Below are 23,363 nucleotides of genomic sequence, written 5' to 3'. Positions count from 1 at the left end.
TTTTGGTTTCAATTCATAATAATACAAGTTTGCCTTAAATTTTCTTTTTACAATATTGATAATTAAATTGTTTGTTAAGCGTCACAAAATGTGTTGGCTTTGCTTCTTTCTGTTACTTAGTTTCTGACTATAAAATCATTAACTTACTTATAAGTCAAGACCGACTACAAACAACAGACCCTGATCTGACAGCACATGATGCACAAACAGATAAGGGTCTGTATTGTTTGTTTTTGTGACCCAGATCTGACAGCACGTGATGCAATGGCAGATCTGGATCTGTGTAGTTTGCAGTTGCACTCAGCTTATAAGAGATAATAAACAGCATATGTCTTTATACAATATCCTGATCATACCTTACAACTTTAGTTCCTTGTCTGTTCACCTGTATGTCTACCATACAACCCGTTTCTGAGTAGGCTGCCAAATTGATCTCAGAGAACTCAGCCTGAAAAAGTATGCATCAAAAATTACAGCTGGTCTGGTAGGAATGTTTTTTCTTTCATACATAATGATTGCACCTCAGATAAAATTGACCAGTACTGCATTTATATTGTTCTTCCACAATGTCAGTCTTTGGAAGATTAAAAAAATGCATCTATCAGTAAATCTATAGCAACCTGCATTGCAATGCATCTATCAGTAAATCTACAGCAACCTGCATTGCAATGCATCTATCAGTAAATCTATATCAACCTGCACTGCAACACATCTATCAGTAAATCTATAGCAACCTGCATTGCAATGCATCTATCATTAAATCTATAGCAACCTGCATTGCAATGCATCTATCAATAAATCTATAGCAAACTGCATTGCAATGCATCTATCATTAAATCTATAGCAACCTGCATTGCAATGCATCTATCAGTAAATCTATAGCAAACTGCATTGCAATGCATCTATCAGTAAATCCATATCAACCTGCATTGCAATGCATCTATCAGTAAATCTATAGCAAACTGCATTGCAATGCATCTATCATTAAATCTATAGCAACCTGCATTGCAATGCATCTATCAGTAAATCTATAGCAAACTGCATTGCTGCATTTATCAGTAAAACTATAGCAAACTGCATTGCAATGCATCTATCATTAAATCTATAGTAAACTGCATTGCAATGCATCTTTTATTAAATCTATAGTAAACTGCACTGCAATGCATCTATCAGCAAATCTATAGCAAACTGCATTGAATCTATAGTAAACTGCATTGCAATGCATCTATCAGTAAATCTATAGCAAACTGCATTGCAATGCATTTATCAGTAAAACTATAGCAAACTGCATTGCAATGCACCTATCAGTAAATCTATAGCAAACTGCATTGCAATGCATCTATCATTAAATCTATAGCAAACTGCATTGCAATGCATCTATCATTAAGTCTATAGTAAACTGCATTGCAATGCATCTTTTATTAAATCTATAGTAAACTGCACTGCAATGCATCTATCAGCAAATCCATAGCAAACTGCACTGAATCTATAGTAAACTGCATTGCAATGCATCTATCAGTAAATCTATAGCAAACTGCATTGCAATGCATTTATCAGTAAAACTATAGCAAACTGCATTGCAATGCATCTATCAGTAAATCTATAGCAAACTGCATTGCAATGCATCTATCAGTAAATCTATAGCAAACTGCATTGCAATGCATCTATCAGTAAATCTATAGCAAACTGCATTGCAATGCATCTATCAGTAAATCTGTAGCAAACTGCATTGCAATGCATCTATCAGTAAATCTATAGTAAACTGCATTGCAATGCATCTATCATTAAATCTATAGCAAACTGCATTGCAATGTATCTATTAGTAAATCTATAGCAAACTGCATTGCAATGCATCTATCATTAAATCTATAGCAACCTCCATTGCGATGCATCTATCAGTAAATCTATAGTAAACTGCATTGCAATGCATCTATCAGTAAATCTATAGTGAACTGCATTGCAATCGATCTATCAGTAAATCTATAGCAAACTGCATTGCAATGCATCTATCATTAAATCTATAGCAACCTGCATTGCAATGCATCTATCAGTAAATCTATAGCAAACTGCATTGCAATGCATCTATCAGTAAATCCATATCAACCTGCATTGCAATGCATCTATCAGTAAATCTATAGCAAACTGCATTGCAATGCATCTATCATTAAATCTATAGCAAACTGCATTGCAATGTATCTATTAGTAAATCTATAGCAAACTGCATTGCAATGCATCTATCATTAAATCTATAGCAACCTCCATTGCGATGCATCTATCAGTAAATCTATAGTAAACTGCATTGCAATGCATCTATCAGTAAATCTATAGTGAACTGCATTGCAATCGATCTATCAATAAATCTATAGCAAACTGCATTGCAATGCATCTATCATTAAATCTATAGCAACCTGCATTGCAATGCATCTATCAGTAAATCTATAGCAAACTGCATTGCAATGCATCTATCAGTAAATCCATATCAACCTGCATTGCAATGCATCTATCAGTAAATCTATAGCAAACTGCATTGCAATGCATCTATCATTAAATCTATAGCAACCTGCATTGCAATGCATCTATCAGTAAATCTATAGCAAACTGCATTGCTGCATTTATCAGTAAAACTATAGCAAACTGCATTGCAATGCATCTATCATTAAATCTATAGCAAACTGCATTGCAATGCATCTATCATTAAGTCTATAGTAAACTGCATTGCAATGCATCTTTTATTAAATCTATAGTAAACTGCACTGCAATGCATCTATCAGCAAATCTATAGCAAACTGCATTGAATCTATAGTAAACTGCATTGCAATGCATCTATCAGTAAATCTATAGCAAACTGCATTGCAATGCATTTATCAGTAAAACTATAGCAAACTGCATTGCAATGCATCTATCAGTAAATCTATAGCAAACTGCATTGCAATGCATCTATCATTAAATCTATAGCAAACTGCATTGCAATGCATCTATCATTAAGTCTATAGTAAACTGCATTGCAATGCATTTATCAGTAAAACTATAGCAAACTGCATTGCAATGCATCTATCAGTAAATCTATAGCCAACTGCATTGCAATGCATCTATCAGTAAATCTATAGCAAATTGCATTGCAATGCATCTATCAGTAAATCTATAGCAACCTCCATTGCGATGCATCTATCAGTAAATCTATAGTAAACTGCATTGCAATGCATCTATCAGTAAATCTGTAGCAAACTGCATTGCAATGCATCTATCATTAAATCTATAGCAAACTGCATTGCAATGCATCTATCAGTAAATCTATAGCAAACTGCATTGCAATGCATTTATCAGTAAAACTATAGCAAACTGCATTGCAATGCATCTATCAGTAAATCTATAGCAAACTGCATTGCAATGCATCTATCAGTAAAACTATAGCAAACTGCATTGCAATGCATCTATCAGTAAATCTATAGCAAACTGCATTGCAATGCATCTATCAGTAAATCTGTAGCAAACTGCATTGCAATGCATCTATCAGTAAATCTATAGTAAACTGCATTGCAATGCATCTATCATTAAATCTATAGCAAACTGCATTGCAATGTATCTATTAGTAAATCTATAGCAAACTGCATTGCAATGCATCTATCATTAAATCTATAGCAACCTCCATTGCGATGCATCTATCAGTAAATCTATAGTAAACTGCATTGCAATGCATCTATCAGTAAATCTATAGTGAACTGCATTGCAATCGATCTATCAGTAAATCTATAGCAACCTGCATTGCAATGCATCTATCATTAAATCTATAGCAACCTGCATTGCAATGTATCTAACAGTAAATCTATAGCAAACTGCATTGCAATGCATCTATCAGTAAAACTATAGCAAACTGCATTGCAATGCATCTATCAGTAAAACTATAGCAAATTGCATTGCAATCCATCTATCAGTAAATCTATAGCCAACTGCATTGCAATGCATCTATCAGTAAATCTATAGCAAATTGCATTGCAATGCATCTATCAGTAAATCTATAGCAAATTGCACTACAATACATTTATCAGTAAATCTATAGCAACCTGCATTGCAATGCATCTATCAGTAAATCTATAGCAAATTGCATTGCAATGCATCTATCAGTAAATCTATAGCAAATTGCATTGCAATATGTCTATCAGTAAATCTATATCAACCTGCATTGCAATACATCTATCAGTAAATCTATAGCAAATTGCATTGCATTGCATCTATCAATAAATCTATAGCAACATGCATTGCAATGCATCTATCATTAAATCTATAGCAAACTGCATTGCAATGCATCTATCAGTAAATCTATAGCAAATTGCATTGCAATACATCTATCAGTAAATCTATAGCAAATTGCATTGCAATACATCTATCAGTAAATCTATAGCAAACTGCATTGCAATGCATCTATCAGTAAATCTATATCAACCTGCATTGCAATGCATCTATCAGTAAATCTATAGCAAATTGCATTGCATTGCATCTATCAATAAATCTATAGCAACATGCATTGCAATGCATCTATCATTAAATCTATATCAACCTACATTGCAATGCATCTATCAGTAAATCTATAGCAAACTACATTGCAATGCATCTATCATTAAATCTATAGCAACCTGCATTGCAATGCATCTATCAGTAAATCTATAGCAAACTGCATTGCAAAGCATCTATCAGTAAATCTATAGCAAACTGCATTGCAATGCATCTATCAGTAAATCTATAGCAAACTACATTGCAATGCATCTATCCGTCAATATATAGCAAACTGCATTGCAATGCATCTATCATTAAATCTATAGCAACCTGCATTGCAATGCATCTATCAGTCAATATATAGCAAACTGCATTGCAATGCATCTATCATTAAATCTATAGCAACCTGCATTGCAATGCATCTATCATTAAATCTATAGCACACTGCATTGCAATGCATCTATCAGTAAATCTATAGCAAACTGCATTGCAATGCATCTATCATTAAATCTATAGCAAACTGCATTGCAATGCATATATCAGTAAATCTATAGCAAACTGCATTGCAAAGCATCTATCAGTAAATCTATAGCAACCTGCATTGCAATGCATCTATCAGTAAGTCTATAGCAAACTGCATTGCAAAGCATCTATCAGTAAATCTATAGCAAACTGCATTGTAATGCATCTATCATTAAATCTATAGCAGACTGCATTGCAATGCATCTATCAGTCAATATATAGCAAACTGCATTGCAATGCATCTATCATTAAATCTATAGCAACCTGCATTGCAATGCATCTATCAGTAAATCTATAGCAAATTGCATTGCAATGCATCTATCAGTAAATCTATAGCAAATTGCATTGCAATGCATCTATCAGTAAATCTATACCAACCTGCATTGCAATGCATCTATCAGTAAATCTACAGCAACCTGCATTGCAATGCATCTATCATTAAATCTATAGCAAACTGCATTGCAATGCATCTATCAGTAAATCTATAGCAAACTGCATTGCAATGCATCTATCAGTAAAACTATAGCACACTGCATTGCAATGCATCTATCAGTAAATCTATAACAACCTGCATTGCAATGCATCTATCAGTAAATCTATAGTAAACTGCATTGCAATGCATCTATCAGTAAAACTATAGCACACTGCATTGCAATGCATCTATCAGTAAATCTATAGCAACCTGCATTGCAATGCATCTATCAGTAAATCTATAGCAAATTGCATTGCAATGCATCTATCATTAAATCTATAGTAAACTGCATTGCAATGCATCTATCAGTAAATCTATAGCAACTTGCATTGCAATGCATCTATCAGTAAATCTATAGCAAATTGCATTGCAATGCATCTATCAGTAAATCTATACCAAATTGCATTACAATACATTTATCAGTAAATCTATAGCAACCTGCATTGCAATGCATCTATCAGTAAATCTATAGCAAATTGCATTGCAATGCATCTATCAGTAAATCTATAGCAAATTGCATTGCAATATGTCTATCAGTAAATCTATAGTAAACTGCATTGCAATGCATCTATCATTAAATCTATAGCAAACTGCATTGCAATGTATCTATTAGTAAATCTATAGCAAACTGCATTGCAATGCATCTATCATTAAATCTATAGCAACCTCCATTGCGATGTATCTATCAGTAAATCTATAGTAAACTGCATTGCAATGCATCTATCAGTAAATCTATGGCAAACTGCATTGCAATGCATCTATCAGTCAATATATAGCAAACTGCATTACAATGCATCTATCATTGAATCTATAGCAACCTGCATTGCAATGCATCTATCAGTAAATCTATAGTGAACTGCATTGCAATCGATCTATCAGTAAATCTATAGCAACCTGCATTGCAATGCATCTATCATTAAATCTATAGCAAACTGCATTGCAATGCATCTATCAGTAAAACTATAGCAAACTGCATTGCAATGCATCTATCAGTAAAACTATAGCAAATTGCATTGCAATCCATCTATCAGTAAATCTATAGCCAACTGCATTGCAATGCATCTATCAATAAATCTATAGCAAATTGCATTGCAATGCATCTATCAGTAAATCTATAGCAAATTGCATTACAATACATTTATCAGTAAATCTATAGCAACCTGCATTGCAATGCATCTATCAGTAAATCTATAGCAAATTGCATTGGAATGCATCTATCAGTAAATCTATAGCAAATTGCATTGCAATATGTCTATCAGTAAATCTATATCAACCTGCATTGCAATGCATCTATCAGTAAATCTATAGCAAATTGCATTGCATTGCATCTATCAGTAAATCTATAGCAAACTGCATTGCAATACATCTATCAGTAAATCTATAGCAAACTGCATTGCAATGCATCTATCAGTAAATCTATATCAACCTGCATTGCAATGCATCTATCAGTAAATCTATAGCAAATTGCATTGCATTGCATCTATCAATAAATCTATAGCAACATGCATTGCAATGCATCTATCATTAAATCTATAGCAACCTGCATTGCAATGCATCTATCATTAAATCTATATCAACCTACATTGCAATGCATCTATCAGTAAATCTATAGCAACCTGCATTGCAATGCATCTATCAGTAAATCTATAGCAAACTGCATTGCAAAGCATCTATCAGTAAATCTATAGCAAACTGCATTGCAATGCATCTATCAGTAAATCTATAGCAAACTACATTGCAATGCATCTATCAGTCAATATATAGCAAACTGCATTGCAATGCATCTATCATTAAATCTATAGCAACCTGCATTGCAATGCATCTATCAGTCAATATATAGCAAACTGCATTGCAATGCATCTATCGTTAAATCTATAGCAACCTGCATTGCAATGCATCTATCATTAAATCTATAGCACACTGCATTGCAATGCATCTATCAGTAAATCTATAGCAAACTGCATTGCAATGCATCTATCATTAAATCTATAGCAAACTGCATTGCAATGCATATATCAGTAAATCTATAGCAAACTGCATTGCAAAGCATCTATCAGTAAATCTATAGCAACCTGCATTGCAATGCATCTATCAGTAAATCTATAGCAAACTGCATTGCAAAGCATCTATCAGTAAATCTGTAGCAAACTGCATTGTAATGCATCTATCAGTAAATCTATAGCAGACTGCATTGCAATGCATCTATCAGTCAATATATAGCAAACTGCATTGCAATGCATCTATCATTAAATCTATAGCAACCTGCATTGCAATGCATCTATCAGTCAATATATAGCAAACTGCATTGCAATGCATCTATCATTAAATCTATAGCAACCTGCATTGCAATGCATCTATCAGTAAATCTATAGCAAATTGCATTGCAATGCATCTATCAGTAAATCTATAGCAAATTGCATTGCAATGCATCTATCAGTAAATCTATACCAACCTGCATTGCAATGCATCTATCATTAAATCTATAGCAAACTGCATTGCAATGCATCTATCAGTAAATCTATAGCAAACTGCATTGCAATGCATCTATCAGTAAAACTATAGCACACTGCATTGCAATGCATCTATCAGTAAATCTATAACAACCTGCATTGCAATGCATCTATCAGTAAATCTATAGTAAACTACATTGCAATGCATCTATCAGTAAAACTATAGCACACTGCATTGCAATGCATCTATCAGTAAATCTATAGCAAACTGCATTGCAATGCATCTATCAGTAAATCTATAGCAAATTGCATTGCATTGCATCTATCAATAAATCTATAGCAACATGCATTGCAATATGTCTATCAGTAAATCTATAGCAAACTGCATTGCAATGCATCTATCAGTAAATCTATAGCAAATTGCATTGCAATACATCTATCAGTAAATCTATAGCAAACTGCATTGCAATGCATCTATCAGTAAATCTATAGCAAACTGCATTGCAATGCATCTATCAGTAAATCTATAGCAAATTGCATTGCAATACATCTATCAGTAAATCTATAGCAAACTGCATTGCAATGCATCTATCAGTAAATCTATAGCAAACTGCATTGCAATGCATCTATCAGTAAATCTATAGCAAATTGCATTGCATTGCATCTGTCAATAAATCTATAGCAAACTGCATTGCAATACATCTATCAGTAAATCTATAGCAAACTACATTGCAATGCATCTATCAGTAAATCTATAGCAAATTGCATTGCAATGCATCTATCAGTAAATCTATAGCAAACTGCATTGCAATACATCTATCAGTAAATCTATAGCAAACTGCATTGCAATGCATCTATCAGTAAATCTATATCAACCTGCATTGCAATGCATCTATCAGTAAATCTATAGCAAATTGCATTGCATTGCATCTATCAATAAATCTATAGCAACATGCATTGCAATGCATCTATCATTAAATCTATAGCAACCTGCATTGCAATGCATCTATCATTAAATCTATATCAACCTACATTGCAATGCATCTATCAGTAAATCTATAGCAACCTGCATTGCAATGCATCTATCAGTAAATCTATAGCAAACTGCATTGCAAAGCATCTATCAGTAAATCTATAGCAAACTGCATTGCAATGCATCTATCAGTAAATCTATAGCAAACTACATTGCAATGCATCTATCAGTCAATATATAGCAAACTGCATTGCAATGCATCTATCAATAAATCTATAGCAAACTGCATTGCAATGCATCTATCAGTAAATCTATATCAACCTGCATTGCAATGCATCTATCAGTAAATCTATAGCAAATTGCATTGCATTGCATCTATCAATAAATCTATAGCAACATGCATTGCAATGCATCTATCATTAAATCTATAGCAACCTGCATTGCAATGCATCTATCAGTAAATCTATATCAACCTGCATTGCAATGCATCTATCAGTAAATCTATAGCAAATTGCAGTGCAATGCATCTATCAGTAAATCTATAGCAAACTGCATTGCAATACATCTATCAGTAAATCTATAGCAAACTACATTGCAATGCATCTATCAGTAAATCTATAGCAAATTGCATTGCAATGCATCTATCAGTAAATCTATAGCAAACTGCATTGCAATACATCTATCAGTAAATCTATAGCAAACTGCATTGCAATGCATCTATCAGTAAATCTATATCAACCTGCATTGCAATGCATCTATCAGTAAATCTATAGCAAATTGCATTGCATTGCATCTATCAATAAATCTATAGCAACATGCATTGCAATGCATCTATCATTAAATCTATAGCAACCTGCATTGCAATGCATCTATCATTAAATCTATATCAACCTACATTGCAATGCATCTATCAGTAAATCTATAGCAACCTGCATTGCAATGCATCTATCAGTAAATCTATAGCAAACTGCATTGCAAAGCATCTATCAGTAAATCTATAGCAAACTGCATTGCAATGCATCTATCAGTAAATCTATAGCAAACTACATTGCAATGCATCTATCAGTCAATATATAGCAAACTGCATTGCAATGCATCTATCATTAAATCTATAGCAACCTGCATTGCAATGCATCTATCAGTCAATATATAGCAAACTGCATTGCAATGCATCTATCATTAAATCTATAGCAACCTGCATTGCAATGCATCTATCATTAAATCTATAGCACACTGCATTGCAATGCATCTATCAGTAAATCTATAGCAAACTGCATTGCAATGCATCTATCATTAAATCTATAGCAAACTGCATTGCAATGCATATATCAGTAAATCTATAGCAAACTGCATTGCAAAGCATCTATCAGTAAATCTATAGCAACCTGCATTGCAATGCATCTATCAGTAAATCTATAGCAAACTGCATTGCAAAGCATCTATCAGTAAATCTGTAGCAAACTGCATTGTAATGCATCTATCAGTAAATCTATAGCAGACTGCATTGCAATGCATCTATCAGTCAATATATAGCAAACTGCATTGCAATGCATCTATCATTAAATCTATAGCAACCTGCATTGCAATGCATCTATCAGTCAATATATAGCAAACTGCATTGCAATGCATCTATCATTAAATCTATAGCAACCTGCATTGCAATGCATCTATCAGTAAATCTATAGCAAATTGCATTGCAATGCATCTATCAGTAAATCTATAGCAAATTGCATTGCAATGCATCTATCAGTAAATCTATACCAACCTGCATTGCAATGCATCTATCAGTAAATCTACAGCAACCTGCATTGCAATGCATCTATCATTAAATCTATAGCAAACTGCATTGCAATGCATCTATCAGTAAATCTATAGCAACCTGCATTGCAATGCATCTATCAGTAAAACTATAGCACACTGCATTGCAATGCATCTATCAGTAAATCTATAACAACCTGCATTGCAATGCATCTATCAGTAAATCTATAGTAAACTACATTGCAATGCATCTATCAGTAAAACTATAGCACACTGCATTGCAATGCATCTATCAGTAAATCTATAGCAACCTGCATTGCAATGCATCTATCATTAAATCTATAGTAAACTGCATTGCAATGCATCTATCATTAAATCTATAGCAACTTGCATTGCAATGCATCTATCAGTAAATCTATAGCAACCTGCATTGCAATGCATCTATCAGTAAATCTATAGCAACCTGCATTGCAATGCATCTATCATTAAATCTATAGTAAACTGCATTGCAATGCATCTATCATTAAATCTATAGCAACTTGCATTGCAATGTATCTATCAGTAAATCTATAGTAAACTGCATTGCAATGCATCTATCAGTAAAACTATAACTAACTATATTGCAGTGCATTAAGCACTTTATAAACCATGCTGAATAGAATACTACTAATAAATGATTCAAGGAGGAACAGCAAGTAAGAAATGATTTTCAAATACAATATTTTCTCTTTTTCTTTCTTCAACCCTATATTTCTTTTTTACAAGTCATCAATTCATAAAAATAGTGAACATTTTTTCTTGCATAGTTTTTAGAACTGAAATTTTTTCATATAAAATTTTGCACATTTTCAGTACCTAAGGTAATGAACATTATATTTTTACCCACAATTATTTGTACACCTAAAAGAAATAATTCCTAAAAAGTCAGTACAAATTACAAATAATGCAGTAAGTTACTTTGCAGATCAAAAATTGTTGATCATTTTAAAAATCTTGTTGATAATCTAGAAGCTGACAGGGCAAATATGATATTGCACAATGAATGTCCTAATGATATGCCCCTCTTAAATGCTGACCTAACCCAACTTTAAACCTATTGCACATTGTATAAACATTAGGCACTTATAAGATCATTCCTCATTTGCAAATAGAAAAATCTTCTTGGGAAATGCATTATAAAATCACTGCATAATGATACTGACACCTACCTGTTCTACTCTTATATCCCAATCACCAAATAACTTCTGACCTCTGAAATATTTTGACCTGAAAAAAAGAGTTATTGAGAATTCTAAGTACTTAATGATATTGCAACATGAAACGCAATTTTCGTTTTAAGTCAGAAGAACAACAACATGGAGCTAAATTGAGATCAGCTATAAACTATCAATGCAGAATACCAAAATCATTTTTGCTTTCTTCAGTGCTATTTTCTGGAATGAACTCCCCATAGCCATCAGATCAGAAAAGAATCTACATGCTTTCAAACCAAATTTGTATAGACATTGTTTTGAATGCCAATTGCCATTTTAAATTACTGAATTACTTGCTCTCCAATTTGTCTGTAAATGCATATCATATAACACTGTTTGCTTTTATACTTGTGCATCTGAGGGCCTCAGGGGAGACTAGTATATTATACTAACTGAGTTACCCTCATCAAATAAGCTGTTTATGGAGCCCCGAGTGGCTGAGTGGTCTAAAGCACTAACCATTCCAGATCACTGCCATCTCACCTATGTCTCTGCGGGTTTGAGTCTCAGGCTCAGCTAACATGGTTATGTGAGAAAGCTTGCCAGTAGCTTCTCATAGGTCGGTGATTCTTCCCGTGGTTTTTCAGGGTTCTTTCTCCACTAGTCATACTGGCTGCCATGTATAGCTTATCTTATGCTGAACAAATGTTGTTAAACCCTACAACAACAAGAACAAACTGTTTATTATTACTATTGTTATTATTAGTATTATTACACATCCCCCAAACAATATACAAAGAGATCCTTATGGTTTAGGAGTATCAGAGTTCCTTATGGTTTAGTAGTATCAGAGTTCCTTATGACTTAGTAGTATCAGAGTTCCTTATGGTTTCGGAGTATCCGAGTTCTTTATGGCTTAGGAGTATCAGAGTTCCTTATGGCTTAATAGTGGCTTAGTAGTATCAGAGTTCCTTATGGTTTACTAGTATCAGAGTTCCTTATGGATTAGGAGCATCAGATTTTCATATGGTTTAGGAGTATCAGAGTTCCTTATGGTTTAGGAATATCAAGAGTTCCTTATAGTTTAGGAATATCAAGAGTTCCTTATGGTTTAGTAGTATCAGAGTTCCTTATGGTTTAGGAGTATCAGAGTTCATTATGGTTTAGGAGTATCAGAGTTCCTTATGTTTTAGGAGTATCAAGAGTTCATTATGGTTTAGGAGTATCAGAGTTCCTTATGTTTTAGGAGTATCAAGAGTTCATTATGATTTAGGAATATCAAGAGTTCCTTATGGCTTTGATGTATCAAGAGTTCCTTATGGTTTAGGATTATCAAGAGTTCCTTATGGTTTAGGATTATCAAGAGTTCCTTATGGTTTAGGAATATCAAGAGTTCCTTATGGCTTTGGAATATCAAGAGTTCCTTATGTTTTAGGAGTATCAAGAGTTCCTTATAGTTTAGTAGTATCAAGAGATCCTTATGGCTTTGACGTATCAAGAGTTCCTTATGACTTTGACGTACCAAGAGTCCCTTATGGCTTTGGTATATCAAGAGTTACTTATGGTTTAGTAGTATTAAAGTTCTTTATGGTTTAGGAGTATCAGAGTTCCTTATGGTTTAGTAATATCCAAGTTCCTTATGGTTTAGGAGTATCAGAGTTCCTTATGGTTTAGTAGTATCAGAGTTCCTTATAGTTTAGGAGTATCAGAGTTCCTTATGTTTTAGAAATATCAAGAGTTCCTTATTGTTTAGGAATATCAAGAGTTCCTAATGGCATTGGAATATCAAGAGTTCCTTATGGTTTAGGAGTATCAGAATTCCTTATGGTTTAGGAGTATCAGAGTTCCTTATGGTTTAGTAGTATCAGAGTTCCTTATGGCTTTAATGTATCAAGAGTTCCTTATGGTTTAGGAGTATCAGAGTTCCTTATGTTTTAGAAATATCAAGAGTTCCTTATGGTTTAGGAATATCAAGAGTTCCTAATGGCTTTGGAATATCAAGAGTTTCTTATGTTTTAGAAATATCAAGAGTTCCTAATGGTTTAGGAATATCAAGAGTTCCTAATGGCTTTGGAATATCAGAGTTCCTTATGGTTTAGTAGTATCAGAGTTCCTTATGGCTTTGGAATATCAAGACTTCCTTATGGTTTAGTACTATCAGAGTTCCTTATGGTTTAGTAGTATCAGAGTTCCTTATGGTTTAGGAGTATCATAGTTCCTTATGGTTTAGGAGTATCAGAGTTCCTTATTGTTTAGGAGTATCATAGTTCCTTATGGTTTAGTAGTATCAGAGTTCCTTATAGTTTAGGAGTATCAGAGTTCCTTATGGTTTAGGAGTATCAGAGTTCCTTATGGTTTAGTAGTATCAGAGATCCTTATGGTTTAGTAGTATCAGAGTTCCTAATGGTTTAGTAGTATCAGAGTTCCTTATTGTTTAGGAGTATCAGAGTTCCTTATGGTTTAGGAGTATCATAGTTCCTTATGGTTTAGGAGTATCAGAGTTCCTTATTGTTTAGGAGTATAAGAGTTCCTTATGGTTTAGTAGTATCAGAGTTCCTAATGGTTTAGTAGTATCAGAGTTCTTTATTGTTTAGTAGTATCAGAGTTCCTTATGGTTTAGTAGTATCAGAGTTCCTTATGGTTTAGGAGTATCAGAGTTCCTTATTGTTTAGGAGTATCAGAGTTCCTTATGGTTTAGTAGTATCAGAGTTCCTTATTGTTTAGGAGTATCAGAGTTCCTTATGGTTTAGGAGTATCAGAGTTCCTTATGGTTTAGTAGTATCAGAGTTCCTTATGGTTTAGGAGTATCATAGTTCCTTATGGTTTAGGAGTATCAGAGTTCCTTATGGTTTAGTAGTATCAGAGTTCCTAATGGTTTAGTAGTATCAGAGTCCTTATGGTTTAAGAGTATCAGAGTTCCTTATGGTTTAGTAGTATCAGAGTTCCTTATGATTTAGGAGTATCATAGTTCCTTATGGTTTAGGAGTATCAGAGTTCCTTATTGTTTAGGAGTATCAGAGTTCCTTACGGTTTAGTAGTATCAGAGTTCCTTATGGTTTAGTAGTATCAGAGTTCCTTATTGTTTAGTAGTATCAGAGTTCCTTATGGTTTAGTAGTATCAGAGTTCCTTATGGTTTAGGAGTATCAGAGTTCCTTATGGTTTAGTAGTATCAGAGATCCTTATGGTTTAGGAGTATCAGAGTTCCTTATGGTTTAGGAGCATCAGAGTTCCTTATGGTTTAGTAGTATCAGAGTTCCTTATGGTTTAGGAGTATCAGAGTTCCTTATGGTTTAGTAGTATCAGAGTTCCTTATGGTTTAGGAGTATCAGAGTTCCTTATGGTTTAGTAGTATCAAGAGTTCATTATGGTTTAGTAGTATCAGAGTTCCTTATGGCTTAGTAGTATCAGAGTTCCTTATGGTTTAGGAGTATCAGAGTTCCTTATGTTTTAGGAGTATCAAGAGTTCCTTATGTTTTAGTAGTATCAGAGTTCCGTATGGCTTAGTAGTATCAGAGTTCCTTATGGTTTAGGAGTATCAAGAGTTCCTTATGTTTTAGGAGTATCAAGAGTTCCTTATTGTTTAGGAGTATCAAGAGTTCCTTATATTTTATGAGTATTAAGAGTTCCTTGTGGTTTAGCGATATGATATTAATTTGCTGAGACAGATCTTAGATTTGGAATGTTTCCATATTGACTTTAATAAAAAAAGGTGGCAAATAATTTGGGAAATTATTATTAATAATCACATACATACTTTTTTTGTCTTTTTTCAAATTATTATTATTAGACTACTGATCATTGGGTTAACTGATAAACTTGGATTTCTGCAAATACAACCAAATGTCTATGAGGATGAAATTAAATTTTGTATGATATTCCTAGTGTTTTATTCATTATGGTAAAAAGCTGAAATCTTATTCTTGACTAGTTTCTGTAAAGTCTTCTATTTGCAAATTTTAAAAAGTATCTGTATGCTGTAGCAATGAAATATTAGGTTTATTTTACAGAAATATGACAAATATAACATTTTTCTTATAAACAACATAGCAATATACATTTAGCATGCATTCCAGAGATACAACCTGTTGAATAATTAGTACCAATTGTATTGTTCATGGCAATGCAAATGTAGTAGATATAAAAGGGAGACATTGTCACAGCACTTTTGCTACCTGACTACCTTTGGTTAGCCTGGTTCCATAACCATGCAGGGAACAAAAAGATAATAGAGCAAAATCACCACTCAGCCTTCACTTGCCTGGCCACAAGTACCACCCAGGGAACAAAACTGGCCCACTGAAACACCACCTACTCATCTAAGCCACCATCTTTTGTAGGAAAAACAGGTTGTTATGGCAACCAAACATGAGCGTTTTACACAGCAAAATAAGTTATTATCTGTCATAGAAAGGGCAAGAATAAAAATGTTTTAAGAGAAATAGGAATAAGATATAGTGAATTGTGGGTCGATCTATACCTTCACCATGGTGCATTATAGAAAAAACAAGTGCACATGGCCAAAAAGGGAAAAAAGAAATGTCGGGGGAAAAGCTGCATAGATTTGTAGTGCTGAGCTCATGCAGCAAAGACTAGAAATGGATGTCAAATATGGTCATGCTGCAAAGACTAGAAATAGATGTCAAATATGGTCATGCAGCAAAGACTAGAAATGGATGTCAAATATGGTCATGCTGCAAAGACTAGAAATGGATGTCAAATATGGTCATGCAGCAAAGACTAGAAATGGATGTCAAATATGGTCATGCAGCAAAGACTAGAAATGGATGTCAAATATAGTCATGCAGCAAAGACTAGAAATGGATGTCAAATATGGTCATGCAGCAAAGACTAGAAATGGATGTCAAATATGGTCATGCTGGAAGTGTGGGAGTTACTTCTTATCCATTAATATGCCTGAGTTTTGGAGGTAATTACACGACACAATATATTGAATCCAAACTCCTGTGACAGTGCCCTATAGACAACACAAAAGTTTATATTTAGAGATTTATGCATGACTATAGAATTTATAATAATACCAGTTATGGATAAGACAGTATAAGAGTTTACTACAATGTGGGGTGATTAAAACCAAGACCTGTGCAAATGGGCTTTCTCGTCTTTGTCAGCCCCATGACCAGTTCCAGCCCAATAGCCAGCTGTTTTGGCTCCATAGCACAAAGATGAGTGGCCTTTTCTGTCATCAGGTGCATGGTTGATCTGCCCATTCCAATACTGTGGAATGCAGGATGCAAGGTTGAGCATCCTGTTCAGACCAAGCAACCTGTTCTGTGGAATGTGGGATTCAAGTCTGAACAGCCTGTTCCACAAGAAAAATTTGATGATCTGATAAATGATTTGCTTATCAATTTATTGATGACTCAGCCAGCAAAACTATGAGGCCAAAAACTGAAGGGAATTACCAGCCTTCATAAAGCTAAGTACTAGTACAGCTATTGTGAAAGATTATTATGCCACCATGCCAGAAAAGCACAAGTTTTAATCCAGTGCCTCTGTGTTTCTTAATGCTATGACACCTAAACTAAAAACTTTCATTGAAAACAAACTTGGGGAATTTGATGGTATGAAGTTTAGCCCTGTGTTGATGGCACAGCTTGAAAAAGCTACTCCAGGCCTTCAAAACATCTATGATCAAAAACCTCAGCAAGCCGACACCATTAAAGGGATAGGTTATTTCTAGAATGTTGCCACTATCCCACTGCATGTTGATGAGATCAAACAGCTGGTCACCCAAGCACATTGAAGAATCTATGCATGATGGGTCAGGAAGCTGCTCATGTGTAAGTGACCTAAAGTGGATTTCATGCATTGAGTAATGGAACATTTACTTCTTTCCCTCTCTTCCTATGTTTAAAGTTCTTTTACAAAATTAAATAATAATTGAAACTTTATTCATAATTGAATAATAACTTGAAGAATTTACTCTTATCAGCCAGTCCATACAAAAAATTCAAGGTTAACATTACAAAACAAATAGCACAAACATATAGCAAACACAGGATGACAATGATCCCTGGCACGGATCACTTTGTAAATTAAACTCTAAGACCAGCCAAGGTTATAGCATATTTAAAACACTAAGTAGGAAGGTGCACAAACCCTAGAATGAAATTTAATAAAATCTAAATTTATTAAACTTGATACAAATAAAATATATGTTGGTGGAGAAAAAAAATACATAAAAACCTTTTAACTTTCGGAACAAGGGGGTCTCCTCTATGACGTAAATCTGAGAGGGACCACACCAATAAAGGCAGACACTCATAATGTTGACTGGCCATGCAAGTACCACCAGCTCCATGGCAAACTCAACTATGACAGTATTGATTTTCCTGTGAACACGTTAGACATACTGACAAACTTGAACACTCCATAAATTATGCATAATACAGAGCATTGATAATTTTCAAAAACATTAACTTGCAAGAAATTAGTAATTTGCAATAAAATAATTGACTCCAAAATAAGTGTAAGCAGATCTCTTCACATCATGTTGTATATACTGTATATATTGTACATAACAGATAGAAGGCCTCAAGGTAGATTAGTGCCATAACTAATTGAGTTACCTTCTCTAAATAAAGTCTTTATTATTATTATTATTATTATTATTATTATTATTATTATTTTCTGTCAAGCAGAGGTTATTTGGCAAGAGTATGATAGACTAATGTAATAGATGGTGGTTTTATTTAGGTATGATAGACTAATGTAATGGGGATGATGGTTTTATTTAGGTATGATAGACTAATGTAATGGGGATGGTGGTTTTACTTAGGTATGATAGACTAATGTAATGGATGGTGGTTTTATTTAGGTATGATACACTAATGTAATGGATGGTGGTTTTATTTAGGTATGATAGACTAATGTAATGGGGATGGTGGTTTTATTTAGGTATGATAGACTAATGTAATGGGGATGGTGGTTTTATTTAGGTATGATAGACTAATGTAATGGATGGTGGTTTTATTTACCCTTTCTTGATTGAGAGTAGATTAACTGAAAGTTCAATTTAAATTAAACAAATACTTAATACTTTGTAAAGCCCAGAAGCCTTAATTTAAAACACTGATTGAAATAAAATGGAATTCAATGATTAAATCTGCCTGAGGCAACTGATTTAACTTGAATATAAAAACAGAATGCAAAATCAACTTAAATTTAAAAAAAAAAGAATATGTAATCACCAAGCATATGTCTCACCTCTATGAAGCTTTTAGAATTCTCCAGCTGCCATTGTAAACATTAATTATCATGCAGAAAATACATTTTGCCTAAAATGATCTTGATCTATGAAATTTTGTCCCATGCAAAAGGCATAAAAGATACAAAAGTGAGGCCAAAGTGGGGCCTTATTTGTTTCACATGAGTAATTGCTTGTAAAAGCAAATTCATACAATAAAACTGGAAAAAAATATTTGGAGCACTTAGCTGTTACACTGTATTTTAATCTAAAAAAGGATAATATGGCCATGTTTCCAGTCTGATGCTAAAAACTTGGGTTGGTTAGTTATTGAACAAAATTTATATTTTATTAATTTATAAATTTGCTGAATGTGAAAGATGGTTACATGATCTAATTCTATTCCATTTTAATATGACTCATATTTGGAAGCAAGTCAGATTAATTTGTACAAAGCTTTATTAAATTCTGTTCAACATGTTTCGAGATGGCATCATTCAAAGGCATCTTAACATTTTTAGTAATGGCATAAATATTGATGACGATCTTTCTCTCTCTCTCCGTCACACACACACTCACACACAGACACACACACACACACACACACACACACATACACACAGACACACACACACACACACACACACACACATACACACACACACACACACACACTTTAACTGTCTCCTTTATATATCAACAAACCGGTATACCACATTGGGAATTGCCTCCCAGACTAGGCTACCATGATTTCATTACTGCTACAATCAGCTCTTACATAAATAAGTAAAGCAGTAATCTCATACACAAATGTGATTTTCCTGGCATTATGGCATGAATGTGACCAAGTGGGAATAAATACCAAGACCAGTATACCAATCAACACCACAGTAAACTGCTCTGATAATTGTCTCTCTTATATATCAACAAACTGGTATTCTACATTGGCAATTGCCTCCCAGACTAGACTACCATGATTTCATTACTGCTACAATCAACTTTTATATAAATAAGTCCTGCCAGTGAATTTCTTGTCCTTGTAAACTCTTTGAAAACAAAAAATGTCCTGATACCATAGTATTTTGATGTGTGTTGCTTGTGTTGTGTTGCAATCTGCAGGAGTTAAAGTCTTCAGTTCTCTTGTCATAATTATTGGATATAATCTAGTCATAATATTGTAAATTCTAGAGGTGAGATCTTATTACATATTATTACATTAGAACAGGGAGAAATTATTGAATATAATCTAGTTATAATTGTAATTCTAGAGGTGAGATCCTATTACATATTATTACATTAGAATAGGGAGAAATTATTGGATATAATCTAGTTATAATTGTAATTCTAGAGGTGAGATCCTATTAGACATTACATTAAAACTGGAAGAGACTGGGAATAGTCTGGTTATAACAGTAATTCTAGAGCTGAGATTTATTACATATTATTACATTCAAAAAGGAAGAAATGTGGAATAATCTGGCTATAATTCCACCCGCAACAATAAGTAATAAACTTTTGTGAACATCAGGTTTGCTTTGTATCTCTATTTAACTTTGCACACTTTTCATCTTTAGCATATCACGTTTGATCTGCTGTCACTAAAGATCTATGGATCCATCAAAGCTGTCAAATGGTATTTTACAATGTACATTTCTAAATAAGAGTAACATATAACCAACAATGCAAGTAAATCTAAGTGGTCCCTGAAATACACTAATAGATTTTGCTCAAATTATGCACTATTAAGATCAATTATAAAGCTTTGCTAATTGGCATTCACATTTTAATGCAAGACCATTAATTTTTAAATCTGTCTGACACAATGTTTTGAGTACTGTTTTTGTGTGTACATGTATTGAAGTTTATAGTGATCTTATGAAAAAGACCTGATGTATTGAATTGGTATTGCATGTACAAGCTTTGTTTTCACACATGTACTGTTGAATTGGTATTTAATGTACAAGCTTTGTTTTTACACATGTACTGTTGAAATGGTATTCAATGTACAAGCTTTGTTTTTACACATGTACTGTTGAATTGGTATTCAATGTACAAGCTTTGTTTTCACACATGTACTGTTGAATTGGTATTGCATGTACAAGCTTTGTTTTCACACATGTACTGTTGAATTGGTATTCAATGTACAAGCTTTGTTTTCACACATGTACTGTTGAATTGGTATTGCATGTACAAGCTTTGTTTTCACACATGTACTGTTGAATTGGTATTGCATGTACAAGCTTTGTTTTCACACATGTACTGTTGAATTGGTATTCAATGTACAAGCTTTGTTTTCACACATGTACTGTTGAATTGGTATTGCATGTACAAGCTTTGTTTTCACACATGTACTGTTGAATTGGTATTCAATGTACAAGCTTTGTTTTCACACATGTACTGTTGAATTGGTATTCAATGTACAAGCTTTGTTTTCACACATGTACTGTTGAATACTGGGATGAACAGCATGTATAACATTTGGAAATATATGCTATATACTTGGAACTTATCTTGACTATATTTGAGGCAAATGAAATGTGGAAATCACTAGCTATCTTTTAGATATTTTTGATGCAATCCAAAAATTGGTAATATTAATTTAATTTACTTCTCCCTTCTTGTATCACTTTCCCACACCATGTTAATATTAAAATACAAGATTCATTTAATTTACTTCTCCCTTCTTGTATCACTTTCCCACACCATGTTAATATTAAAATACAAAATTCATTTAATTTACTTCTCTCTTCTGTAATTTTCCAACACCATGTTTATATTAAATTTTACAAGTCTAAATGCAAATACAGTTTGATGTTCCTATTTATTAATTCACTCAAGCATCTACACCATCATATAAGTATCTCTGAGAACTACTAATAGCGATTCTGTGTCCTAACATTGTCTTTATATATTATTTTGTGTATATACCAAACTATGTAAACATCTGAATTTTTTTTCCTCATGCCACTTTGTAAAACTTGTATGTAAAGTTTACTGTTATAGAGGAGACTGATTAATATAACAATATTTATTTATTACTTATTCCTCCATATGTGGGTCAGTTTATTTATATATTCATGAACTTAATACATGTATAGTTAATACCCAAGACCTACTTAATACATGTATATGTAATACCTAAGACCTACTTAATACATGTGTAGGTAATACCTAAGACCTATTTAATACATGTATAGGTAATACCCAAGACCTACTTAATACATGTATAGTTAATATCTAAGACCTACTTAATACATGTATATGTAATACCTAAGACCTACTTAATACATGTATAGTTAATACCCAAGACTTACTTAATACATGTATAGGTAATACCCAAGACCTACTTAATACATGTATAGTTAATACCCAAGACCTACTTAATACATGTATAGGTAATACCCAAGACCTACTTAATACATGTATAGGTAATACCTAAGACCTACTTAATACATGTATAGGTAATACCTAAGACCTACTTAATACATGTATTATTAATACCCAAGACCTACTTAATACATGTATAGGTAATACCCAAGACCTACTTAATACATGTATAGGTAATACCCAAGACCAACTTAATACTTGTATAGTTAATACCCAAGACCTACTTAATACATGTATAGGTAATACCCAAGACCTACTTAATACATGTATAGGTAATACCCAAGACCAACTTAATACTTGTATAGTTAATACCCAAGACCTACTTAATACATGTATAGGTAATACCCAAGACCTACTTAATAGATGTATTATTAATACCCAAGACCTACTTAATACATGTATTATTAATACCCAATACCTACTTAATACATGTATAGGTAATACCCAAGATCTACTTAATACATGTATTATTAATACCCAAGACCAACTTTATACATATATAGGTAATACCTAAGACCTACTTAATACATGTATTATTAATACCCAAGATCTACTTAATACATGTATTATTAATACCCAAGACCTACTTAATACATGTATAGTTAATACCCAAGACCAACTTTATACATATATAGGTAATACCTAAGACCTACTTAATACATGTATTATTAATACCCAAGACCTACTTAATACATGTATTATTAATACCCAAGACCTACTTAATACATGTATTATTAATACCCAAGACCTACTTAATACATGTATAGTTAATACCCAAGATCAACTTTATACATATATAGGTAATACCTAAGACCTACTTAATACATGTATAGGTAATACCCAAGACCTACTTAATACATGTATAGGTAATACCCAAGACCAACTTTATACATATATAGGTAATACCTA

The 23,363-nt window shown here is 33.2% G+C and overlaps 1 protein-coding gene across 2 annotated transcripts in view; it reads right to left on the bottom strand.

Annotated features, from left to right (window-relative positions):
* The window catches only part of LOC149787544 (synapsin-like), a 406,386-nt gene that overhangs the window by 272,887 nt on the left and 110,136 nt on the right, over positions 1–23,363 (bottom strand). For both annotated transcript variants that reach the window (XM_089973694.1, XM_089973695.1), the window contains exons 3-4: positions 11,875–11,932; positions 357–448 (exon numbers count right to left, since the gene is read on the bottom strand). In XM_089973694.1, the coding sequence (XP_089829820.1) occupies positions 357–448; positions 11,875–11,932 (150 nt within the window). The remainder of the gene's footprint in view (positions 1–356; positions 449–11,874; positions 11,933–23,363) is intronic.

Source organism: Sinohyriopsis cumingii, chromosome 11 (assembly GCF_028554795.1).
Source record: "Sinohyriopsis cumingii isolate HCF-2022 chromosome 11, ASM2855479v2, whole genome shotgun sequence".
Taxonomy (NCBI): Eukaryota; Metazoa; Mollusca; class Bivalvia; order Unionida; family Unionidae; genus Sinohyriopsis; species Sinohyriopsis cumingii.
This window is presented reverse-complemented; position numbering and strand designations above follow the sequence as displayed.